General features: G+C 36.3%; 1 protein-coding gene across 2 annotated transcripts in view; it reads right to left on the bottom strand.

Annotated features, from left to right (window-relative positions):
* The window catches only part of PCDH11X (protocadherin 11 X-linked), a 513,397-nt gene that overhangs the window by 426,056 nt on the left and 74,806 nt on the right, over positions 1 to 12,535 (bottom strand). For both annotated transcript variants that reach the window (XM_052813538.1, XM_052813539.1), the window contains exons 3-4: positions 11,464 to 11,511; positions 5,908 to 8,394 (exon numbers count right to left, since the gene is read on the bottom strand). In XM_052813538.1, coding sequence (XP_052669498.1) covers positions 5,908 to 8,394; positions 11,464 to 11,511 — 2,535 coding nt within the window. The remainder of the gene's footprint in view (positions 1 to 5,907; positions 8,395 to 11,463; positions 11,512 to 12,535) is intronic.

Consider the following 12,535-nt stretch of genomic DNA (forward strand, 5'->3'; position numbering starts at 1 on the left):
CTATATTTATCATCAACAGAGTTAGAGTCCTAAAAATTCACAGAAATTAAACCATTCCGATCAATTATTTCACAGGAAAGAAAGCACTATCAATACCAGAGTCACTAAGACACTAGCCACTCACTGGTCAGGAAATTGCTAACAACTGCGGATTATTGAGTGCAATACCTTCTGGGAGAAAATAGGAAAAGAAAAAAGTGTGAAAATTAAACCGCAGTTAAATCAGACTTCATTGTTGGCAATGGTTTATAGCTATAGGCCATTTAAAAAAACAAAGTTGGGTCAGAAGGAGAAAAGACTAACCTTTTCAGTTATCCCACTGAAAAATGAAGGTGAAATGCACTTAATATTTAGGAAAATTTATGCTGCTATTACCCCAAGGCAAGCTGCTATTGGAGAGAGTGTTGCCTATCATTCTAGTCTGCACAAAAATCACCCAGTTATTAATGCTGGAACGTCACCTACCAACTTCAGTATAAACTCAGTCAATGAGTTCTTACTGGAAAGAAAAAGCCTTTCTTTTCTCTGAATTAGTTTTTACTTGTGTCATTCAAAATATTTCAATTTTTCTTCATACAAAACATGAATTTCTGTTTTATTTTCTTCCCATTCGTGCTCTGTTTTTGTCTTCTACTATGAGGCAAGGTATCTTCACCCATGCTTTCCCAGTGAAAGATACATATTAAAATAACAATTCTGAAGTTTTTCTTCAAAGTGTACCACAGAAGAAAAGCATTTTCTTGACCAGCTTTACTTCACTAGTACTGCACATTTAAGTAACTGCTTACTAACTTCCAAGTTGTAGATTTTCACTTATCCTTCAGTTAGAAATCTTTTCTCCACATCCAACTTTTTTTTTTTTTCTGAAACATATATACATGGCAGCATATCAGAACTACCAGCAAAATTACCAGCCAGAAAATTAAGAGAAAATAACAAGAATATTTAGAATCATAGTAATCAATTTTGAAATGGCTTTCAGGAAGGGCCTATACCAACAGCTATTTAGCCAATATTTAGAATAAAATGTTGTTTGAGTTTAATTTACTCTGTATCTGTCAATGCAAAGTACCAGTGTTATCTCTACACCCTTTTGCGTACCAGAAGCATCAGTACTGCCTACTGATGATTACAGTATACCAGATTAAACTCACTAGTCTCATGGTTATTAAGCAAAACAATAAATCCTGCAGCTAAAGATTTACGTAACAGGTGAGTTTTCAGAGCTATTAGTTTCAGGAACAGTGCAATAATCTTTCAATTCACATCCTAAACACACTGTTCTCATAGTGAGTGCGAAGCTATAACATTTCACCACATTTTAGATCAGAATCAGAAAACCAAATATACCTTAACTGTAAGCAGGTCTAAGCAGTCACTAATAGAATCATAGAATTGAGACAGTAGGGCCCCAAAATGCAATGTATTTTAAATAAGGTCTACTTCCCATCCAGATTTCTGTAAGGAATATAATGTCTACCTCCTATCAGTTTCTAAGAAACAAGTTCAGCAGAGATCACTGTCATCTAAAATTTCTATTCTTAAGTATCGATATGTTCACAGGTGATAGAATCCTGGCAACTAAAATCAATTAATGACAATTTGCATTAGTAAATATGAGAAAAATCAGTATGCATGCCTGTTCACTCCCTCAACAACTTCCCGAAGATGGTATAGTGAACTAGCAGTGGAGCTAAATTAACATACAGACCAGAGTCCGCTGTGAAGCACGGAAAATACACCAAAAAGCACATATTCATAGATTCAGAGCATGATTGCACCTTCCAGGTCTATCAATGGAAGAGGTGCTGCTTTCATGAACACTCACACTTCTTCAATAACACAGTCAGAAAAATCTTGTTCTTGAGTTAAAGTTTAAAATTACAATACAAAAGGTCACAGGACCCTTTCTGAGTGACCAAATGTTTATTTTTGAAGATTTCTACTGTTCCTATAGTATGCATTATACTATTTTCAAATGAAAAGAATGTCTGAAATAGCATTAATTAAAAAAAGGGACAAGAAGAAGGAGAATGCATGGGGAGTTCTAATGAACCTTTGTGGCAGTAGCTTCTTTGAACCAAGCTGCCACAGATAACATTGTACTCTATAATTATGCATGTTTTGAATATACAGGTTGATACGTAGACAGGCATTTGAATTGTCTCAATGTTGTTTCAAGTACTTGAGCAAAGATTTCAGATTTTAAAATTGTGTTATGTACTACATGAAAACTAGACTGGGAAAACCTCTCCTGTCTTTTCCTCATTCCAATGCAAATGCAAAAAGAATTAGAAGATTTGTGTCAGCGTGGAATAACTCACATAGTCTGCTCTCACGAAAGTAAATGTCGAAAGCAATTGAGCTTTTACAAAGCTTGCAGACAGATAAACTTTAAAGGTGCTGAATGTTTTTCTACCATGAAATGCATCTTTCTATGAGGCCCACAACTACCAAAATAATGCAAATCTGATGACACTGAAAGTCTGTTTGATTTTATGAGCCTCCAAATATCCTAGTTTGAAAAACTTCATTATGAATAAGAAGCCCCTTCACAATTTATCACTTGGTAAAACTTCTTGAAACGAATTATCTCTACTAAGATCTAAAATCTTTCCTAAAAAGAAAGCACGCTATTCTGAAGGTCCACCGTCACTAGTATTTATTAATTCCTACTGTGCAACTTCAAAATAATTTTAATATCTCTCTCCCTTGCCCTTTCTCACATACAAGTACAACAGAAGCTTGACCCTTCTCTCTGGCAACATTACATTAGGACCATACTTTTCCCTCTTCAACTTCCTGTAGTGCACGATCCAATGTGTCCTCAGCTGCTTCAGGAGTCTCTGATTCCTTCTCCATAAAAATTTCAGCTGTTACACTGCTGTATTTATTTGCCCACATGACCACTAAAGAGATATTTGGGGTTTTTATTAGAAAAAGCTTTCCATCTTCTCTTGCATGCTTTTTTAGTACAACTGTTATAATGACTTTCTGTCATTTTATAGATCACTTAGATAAATTTAGCAGTAAAGCAAAGACATAATTTCCTTTCTTTAAAGATCTGAATCAATACCATTCAGATATACACAAAGTTTAGAGCTTCAAAAGAAAACATATATTTTTAGCTTTAACTCAATATTATTTCAAATATCTGAGTAGAAAGCCTTGCATAGACAAAACTAAGAAGAGTTGAGATGTGCGGCCTATTAATATCAGCACCCATTAGAAACTGAAGAGATATCTTCACAGTGAATGTAATCTTCTTTAGTCTCCTTCAGAGAGCTTTTGGCTTGTAAAAGGGATGCATTACAGTAATTGTTAGTGATAGAACAAAATATTTTTTCTCACATTAGACATCTTATTTTCATTTTTCAAACTAGCACATCTCCCTTTTTAACTGAACTTATCCTTCAATTCTCCAGGCTGTCCTACAGTTTTCTGAAAATTCAGAGAATGCACGACACGAAAGCATCATTAACCACAAACATCCTGTTAGTCTTTGAGGCTGGAGGATGGTGGGACAGCATGACATCTGAAGCACTGTGGCAGAAGCTTATTCTTGTTGGTTTCATTTCTTTACTGGCTAACAGCGACAACTGTAAGTTAGTCTGTCCTGAGCCGCCTTCTATAGGCCCACAGGAGATAAAACTATACAGACTACAATATACAAAACCAGGTTAGGAGTAAGACAGACTTTTAAAAGATTTGTTGAGGTTTAAGAAATACTTTGCTTGTTTTTACTTAGGAAATACAATTTTGCCTTTGTGATCATGGTCCAACACAAAGGATTTAACTCCAATGGCCTTTCCTGCCCAATTTATATAAATAAATGCATTAATGAAATTACTTATATTTTACTCTAATAAGTAATAAAAATGTGAATTCATGTGTTTAAAGGTAAATGTTGTTTTCAAATTAGTGTAAAGGGCCATTGATCGTGAGTAGTTATACTTTCTCCAACAACGTGATCACTTTCGCACAGAACAATACACCTAAAAGAAGGATAGCTGTAGATTTAACAAAATCAATAGTCACATAAATCTCTTTTTGATATATTCAGTGCATCATACTAATATAATTTCAGGTACAGCTATATGAAGATAAGCTACTATCAGGTAATGAGTATTAAAAAAAAAAAAAAAAAAAGTTCTATTCTGCTCTTCCAGATAGGAAGCCCCTGTCATTGACCTTTAAGGCACAGATAAAAGAAAATTCTCTTTTCCCCAACCAACTTCTGCAGAAGAGAATTGCTTTCCATTCTACTTTAAAAGCCCCTTCTGATGGAAAAACTATGTTAGTAAAAACCTAGAGAGTCATGAGCTTGCTTGCTTTGTTAGCAGCATTACTGCATGACAAAGTGTATTTGAGCAGACAATGGAGGAACCTTTTTGGGTCAGAGGAACTATACCAGAACTCAACTGAAAAATCACTTAGATCAGGCTTACAGAAATGCTGAAAACAGCACCACCCTCCTCAGACTTATGAGAGTTCAAGCAGATGAACAAATTAGCAAGAAACTCTTCTAATATGTTATCTAAATTAACACATTCAAATACCTTCAATAGAAAATACTCAAATCTCAAAAAGCTATACATTTTTCAGTGCTTTCATGTCTTAAAGATTATAAATTCTTTTTCTGTTAATGCACCTCAGAAAAAGATGAAAGTTTTATAAAGTGTAGTGATATAGACTACCACACAGATTTGTGTTGGTAAGGGGAATAAAACAAGAGTAAAATAAACAACCCATCCTGCATTTTCAAAAATATGACGACTACCTTGAGCAGGTTTTTTTAAGTGCATTTTGTTAACACTATACTGGTAATAAAACAACGCCCACAGAAAAAAATTCAAAACCTCAGCTGGAGCAAAAAGTCCAACAGACTTAGTCATGCTGAGAATTTGTTCCCAAGCAATAGTATTAAAAAATATTATCAATAATATAATAAACTCTCCTGAAATGTTTGTTTCTTTAATGATTAATTCCTTGACCAATTAAAGCTTAACTAGAAAACTATTTTCACTGAAAACTTTGTGATATTTGTGAAGTGAACAGACAAACAGCAAGGCTTTATTATTAATGAAACTGTCCAGAATATGGATAGACACTAGATTCAGTTTCCAGTGACTTAAAGCCTTTCTGTAGTGGCTTGAAGAATGAAAGATACTCTGGTTCTCAATTTATTTTTAATTTTAAGCTGAGGATTCTTCAGACATTTCCTTTGCTGTACTGAATTTCTGAGAAGCTAATATCTGGTTTATCAGGCAGAGTGGCAAATAAATGAGAGCAATTATATTGATGCTTCTAATTCTCCCCTAACTTTGCCTGTCGACTGTGTCATTCCACCAGATTTAAGTAGTCCAGTATGCTTCTAGTCTGAAAATGGCACTGAAATTCTCAGAGGAAAATCCTTGCCTGCTTTTGAGAGACCTTGAAGTAAAGCTATGCCCAAATGAAGTCTGCAATTCCAGACTCCATTAATATTAAGAACCACTTATCAGATCCTGTAAAGCTTTATTGCGTTCCACCTGGCCTAGATTACTTCAATTCTTGAGCACACAATACTACAGAGGACAGTGCCATAACCCCTCTCTGCCTTAGAGAGCTGCACTAGGTACTGCAGTAATGCAGGAAGTGCCATACTGCCATCTGCAGTCAGGAATACCCACCAATGTAATAATTCACTGCCCAATTTCCTTACAGCCAACGGTCGTTTTCTTTTAATTTTCTCCCTTAACACTGATGAATCTCAAATTGTTTACTTTTCAATAACTCGATCAAACATGACCTTTCAAACTTCTAATCCTTGCAGAAAAAGTTATTTTGCAGTGCTTAGAGCTAGAGTTATAGGAATGGCAAAGTAAGAAGGAAAGGAGAAAGCAAGCACTTCAAAATTTCCATTACCTGTCTGGTGTGTATGGGGCCCGGGGTCTTGAAGCCTCCTTGACAGCTGCATTCAGAAACGCTGTAAGGGTCCGAGCTGCTTGATGAGCACTTGGAAAGTGAGTCACAGCCCACCACAAAGGTGTTATCTAGAGGCAGTTCCTGAATGACATGGTGCTTCTTGGGGGGTACAGGAGTCTCAGGTTTAATTTGAAAGGTAGGCTGCGGAGAAGCAGACTTGTAGTGCTTTGCTAAATCTGGGCTATCAGGCTTAAATGTGGTTGGTGTGGTGGCCCAGTTGTATTTTCCCATAGTCTGTTCTTCTAGCTCTACAGGAATGTCTAAAGTGCCATTTATGTGCTCGTGACCAGGATCATCAGGCTTAGATTCTTCAATAGTCACAAAGTTGAGGAGGAGACTTTTTGGGGAGCGCTTCTTCTTCTTCTTCTTCTTCTTGATCTGCCTATTCTCTTGGTTTGGGGAAACCCATTCACCACTCTGCTTGTTTTTTTGGACAACCTTGTGTCTAGGTGTCTGGCGGCACCGTACTAAAGCAGTAACAAAAATTACCAGAATAACTGTCATAGTGCCTGCAATAATGGCAATGATGATCTTGACATAATCATTGGTTTGTGGGGTTATCTCACCATCCCCAACATTCTGGCCAACTGGAGTTTCCATATTCCTGCGCACTAGCTCTTGTACGTAGGAACTGTTGGTGACTGTCTCATTCACAAACAAATGCACAAGAGCTATAGTATAAAGAGACTCCGGCTGTCCTAGGTCATTGACTTTTATCACCAATCTGTGCAAGCCATGATCTGATGTAATTACCTTCTCTTTCAAAGTAATATTGCCTGTTAATTGGTCAATTGTAAACAAGCCCCTTGAGTTCCCACCTATGATGCTATAGCGGAGCTCTGCATTCATTCCTGTATCATTATCAACTGCAAAGACTTTAGTAACTACAGACCCTGGACTGGCTGATGTTGGAACCAACTCATACGAATAATTAGATGAAGGAATAACAAAAACAGGCCTGTTGTCATTTACATCAACAACATTGATGGTCACTTTGGCAGTTGAGGAACGCTGCAGTCTTCCTCCATCCACAGCTTTCACCTGGAACGTATACGACCCCTGCTGTTCCCTATCAAAGGTAATATTAGGTCTTATTACACCAGTAAGTGGATCTATAATGAAATTATCTCTACCATTTAATATAGAGAGAGTGACCGCAGCATTCTCTCCCGAGTCAGCATCTGTAACTGTGATAAGCCCCACTGTGCCATACATGGGTAAGTTTTCTGGCACATAGAAATTATATTCATTATGTGTGAAAGCAGGGCTGTTATCATTCTGGTCCAAGACTGACACTGTCACAGTAGCATTGGTCTGCAAGGGCGGCATGCCGTTATCTTTAGCCAGCACAGCAAAGGAGTACCTGTCTTGCTTTTCTCTGTCCAGCTTTCTCACTGCTGTCAGAATGCCTGTACGGCGGTCAAGGTTGAAAATAGAGGGTGCATCAGAACCCAGGATATAGCTGATCTCAGCATTGCGTCCACTGTCAGCATCTGTAGCACTTATCTTGGTTAGCTGAGTACCAGGAGCATTGTTTTCAGGGATGGAAAGACCTATGATAGGCTGTGTAAAAACTGGGGCATTGTCATTTTCATCTTTAATTTTGATCAGGAGCATTGCAGACTGGTTTAAGGGAGGTTTCCCTGAATCTGAAGCCACTATTTTAATGGCATACTCCCGTGTGGCTTCATAATCTAGAAATGTGGCTGTCTCGAGGAGAAACTGATTATCAAACACTGGCTTTAGCCTAAAAGGGACATCATGATCTGTAAAACAAGTAACTTTTCCATTCAGATCAGCATCCTTGTCCATTACTGTTATCAATGCAATTTTTGTATTAAGGGGAGCCTTCTCAGACAAAAGCACTGTCCCGTTCACTGGATTGATTATGTATCTCGTGTCTATTGATGGGACATTGTCATTAATATCTGTGACATTAACAGTCACTGTTGCTCTTGATGGAGTTGAACTGCCATCACTTGCCAAAACAGTTAATTTGTGTACAGGAGATTCCTCCCTGTCTAGTGGTTCTCTTATAGTGATGAGGCCAGTGGTGTTATCAATGGCAAAGAGCCTCTTGGCCAAACTGGAGATTTGATTGCTGAAATAGAAGTGGATTTGTGCATTTGAGCCCAGATCTGCATCAGTGGCATGGAGCTGAGAAACAGAGGTGCCCACTGGAGCATTTTCTGGAACACTAACTTCAATGTCATTCTCTTTGAAGACTGGGCGATTATCATTCACATCAGTCACTGTGACTTGCAGGATGGCAGTGCTAGATCTTGGAGGGCTTCCACCATCTTCAACTTTAATTTTCATCACATAGGTATCCTTCTGCTCCCTATCCAGGATCTGTTGGACAATCAGTTGAGGCCACTTATCTCCCTCGGGTGTCTCAATTATATCAAGACCAAATACATTTTGACCCTACAAGACACAGAAAGAACATACTTTAGCATGACAGTGTATTTAAATAGAAAAACATCTCATTAATGTTCTGAAATTGTCATGGAATATATACTCATATATATATACTGTATACAAGTATATACATTTTTATGTTTACCTTTATTTTGCAATATCCGATTTTCCTTTAAGCTCCAGTGCCTTAAGAAAGGTTCAGAGCAAACACGGGAAGAAACGGATACTTTAGAAAAATGGGTGGGGGAGGTGAGGTGGGGCAGGAGGGTGTTTTGGTTTGGTTTTTTAACCAGTTTCTCTATTTCTACAGAAAAGTTATTAAATTCCTGGACAGATATCATTTGGTCTCTCTATTGTATAAGTGAGAGCAGAGAAGAGGAATGAAGCCAAAGTTCAGCCACATCCAAAGGCAAGACAGTATGCGTACACTGGAGGACCTAAACCAATATTCAATTTCAAGGAAAACAAGAAAGATAAAGGGACTGTTTCTCTGTCCATAGAGTAACTCTGGACATGATCTGAAACCATTAGCATAAAAAACCAAAACCATAATTAAAAAAGGGTTTACACCATAATTCAGGCGTTAGATGGCACGGACAAAACTAAGTCATAACAGTTTATTAGAAATATATTTAAAAACTCATTAAAACTATTCCTTTCTCCATCATTATATATTTTATATTTGTAGTGAAAATTACAATCCCAGTGAGAAAAGATCTATTTTCTTTTCAAAAAATATCACAGAACTATAAGATCAATTTGAAAATAATCAATTTTTTTCATGGGATTTTTTGAACACCCAACACCCCTGGAACTGCAAAGAAATGCTACATATATTGCACAAATATAGGTTCTTTTAAAACACTAGTGTTGACAAAGTAGTCTGCTAAAATAACGATTGGAATCTAGAACTAGATTTCCTTTTCTGCTGTCTCTTCAGACAAGCAGGGATTAAGAATATCACAGTTACCCTCTTTTCTCACATCTCTCACCCTTCAGAGGAAGAAAGGATGTAAAGGCAGTTTTCCAGCCATATCTTCCATAACGGCAGAGCTAGAATGCAGATCACTAAAGCTGAATGATAGGATGACCAGAGAAAGAAGGCATCGATAAAGATGCTACTTAGGATTTTCTTTTTGCATGTCATACTTGTAATAATGAACAACTGCATCCAGCCTGGTTCTTTCTCTGTTTATTGTGCTTGTCTTTCACCTTTAGTCATGCAATTGCAAGTGTGTTCTAAACTGGTTTGAGACACTTCAGACCAAAGGGAAAGAAAATGTTCCCAGTATGCAAGGTTCCTTATTTCTCATTACTTGTAAAAGATTTGTGTTCACTGTATCTTGCTACCCACCATTAAGTGAATGCATTTATAGGTCTGCTTCTGTGTAAGGCTGTACTCTTTCATTGATTTGTTTTCTCAAAGCCAGAATTTGATCCTACATAAGTAATCATTTATTTCACGGAAAAGAACTATTCATCCACGTTTCAAAAATTACTGTGCCACTTGCACAGTATTTGTGATAACATTAAGTTGCAACTAGGGACAGTCTTAAAGTGAGCTGGAACACATTTTGAAACAATAAAACAAATACTGCTTTGGCTTCTTTAGCAGAAGGCATATGAAAACAGAAGCCTTGCAAATCGTTTCTAAATCAAGATATACATTCTGAACCAATTAGGTTAAATTTTAGAATGGTAATTCTATGCTGATCTCTTCATGAAGGCGGAGTGTGAGTTTCCTCTTCATCTTCAATCTGGCTAGCAGTTATTTGCAATAAACTTCGTAATTACTGAGAAAAGCATATATTCTATGCTTTAACACAGATTTCCAGAAAAAAAAAAAAGGTAACAGAAGCTAGAGAAAAAAAAAACCTGTCAGCTATCTTTTACTTCTTTATTTGTACACAAGTTGACAGATGGGCACTGATTATTCTGTCATTAGATCTCACAACTACAACAAACACTTCATATAGACTTTGAATACATGCAGCTATACATATGCATACCCATTTCTGCTTTTAACTATCCAGTATGAGAAAGATATTTTTCATTATAGCATACAAGTTTGATATAAAATACAGAGCTTCAGTTCCCCCATCATTAGCAGTAAACTACTAGAGAAATGGAAAAGAATGCAAAGATCTCTTCCAATTTAATTATTAACACTTGAGTAATTTTCTATGGAAAAATATTATCCAAGAGTATTTCTAGCTATTCATTACAGGTTTATACATCTTTTTAAACCACCAAAAAAAGAGTTACAGAAAGTTATACTTTCTCCTAATTCAAGCAAGCCTATTTCATGTTGTTTAAGGGGTAAGGTTAGGTGTGACATTATGCTGCATTTTAAGAAACACATTTTCTAAGAATGGACAGTTCTCCCATTCTAAACACTCCAGAAAATGATGAAACATTCAAGAAACACATTTTTAAGATTATATATATCTAGTTCTCTCCCTTATGAGAAAAGAAATTGAGAACTAAAAATTCTGAGAGAAACATGAAGAAAAACCTTCAGGATTAAATTCTTTATGTTGAAGTAAATGGCTCTATCATCATTAAAACCTCAGTGAAGTGAAAATTTCCATTAAGGTCAGATTGTTATTTGGACTGAACTGTACCTGAGTCACATTATCCCAGTGATCTGAAGGTTTTGTTCACATTAGGAAGGGTAGGAGTTCATAGGAAAAGCATAATAGATAATTAACATTCATATAGTACCTTTCACCATTAAAATGACTGACTGGTAAAAATAATCTGCTACATTATTATCTCCACCACTACAGAAGGATAGGAGTGAGAAATAAAAAAGGTGGACTTTTTTAATCTAAAAATACAGTTTAAGCAATATACCCCAACTATTTGAGGCAAAACAAGGTTATGCCCATCTCAGAGCCAGGATTAGCTTCTAGAGGCTCTGGCCCTGATCACAAGATTCTTTATCAGGGCAATAAGCACCTCTGTTACCTTATTCAATTTTCACAACATCCTTTTCAGTGGATTCATGCACACAGTAGTCTCTGAAATAATGAAATTGGCATTCTTGTTGAACATTCCCTACTGTATATTTACCTGATCATTTGTAATGGATCCAAACGTCCTTTTCGGAGCTGTTTTGGGCTGTCATGTAAATAAAAAATTAGAGAGTTTTTTAAAAAATTGTAACATTTAGGTAAATTAATAAATACATAATCAATGACACATGGACTTTTAATGTGATAAGCTAGAAGAGCTTCTAGTATTATGGACAGGACTGCATGTGACAAAGTGCATCTAAAGTCTACACATAACTTTCCCCTAGACATACATAATGCAGTACCACAGTATTTCATTAAATCCATGGGGTATTGACTACCTGGACGTTGTCGAGAGGAATGGGAAAAAAGACCAGCTTCTGGTTAACGCTCATAACAGTGGCATGGTCTGTTGTGTTCAAAACATCACTTATGAACTGATGCCTGCAGACCAGTAAGTTGATAGTAAGTACTAATTTCTCAAAGAAATAGGGAAGGGAAAGAGTATTGTCCTAAATAACCATATAAAAACGACTGCTTGTGATGCAAAGTACTCTGAAATTAAGACAGTCTATTAGTGATTATGTCTTAAAATGTGACAAATTATATAATTGTATATAACTATATATTGTTAACTGACAATGGATCAACACTGTCCCCGATCTTCATTCAAGAAGAGTATTCTGAACCTTTAGAGAAAGACACAGGAGCAAAGACAGCTCATTATTTTGTGTCTACAACTTTGCTCTATACTTATTATCAATACTTATCTTCATGCACTGTAAATGGCAAACACATTATAGGATGTGTGTCTTTAGTTCAGCTGAATCTTAAAACAAAAGTCAAGGGCTAAACAACAAGCATATAATGAACTTTTACTAATGTTCTACAGTAACTCACTTAAATGAATATTGCAACAGGCTAGAAGTGCACACATTTATTACCTGCCAACAATCCTCTTAAAAATCAGCTAGTTTTATTATTTCTAGAAATCTTACTCTGCCTGAAATCTAAAATAAGCAGATTTAGAGTGACTAAACTCTAGCAGGCCAAATACAGCAGTAACAGGAAATAAAATGAACAAAAAGTTTAAAAGAGAAAAAAAGAAAAAAGGAACGAAAAAAAGATAA

The sequence above is a fragment of the Harpia harpyja genome, chromosome 18 (assembly GCF_026419915.1).
Source record: "Harpia harpyja isolate bHarHar1 chromosome 18, bHarHar1 primary haplotype, whole genome shotgun sequence".
In the NCBI taxonomy this organism is placed as follows: Eukaryota; Metazoa; Chordata; class Aves; order Accipitriformes; family Accipitridae; genus Harpia; species Harpia harpyja.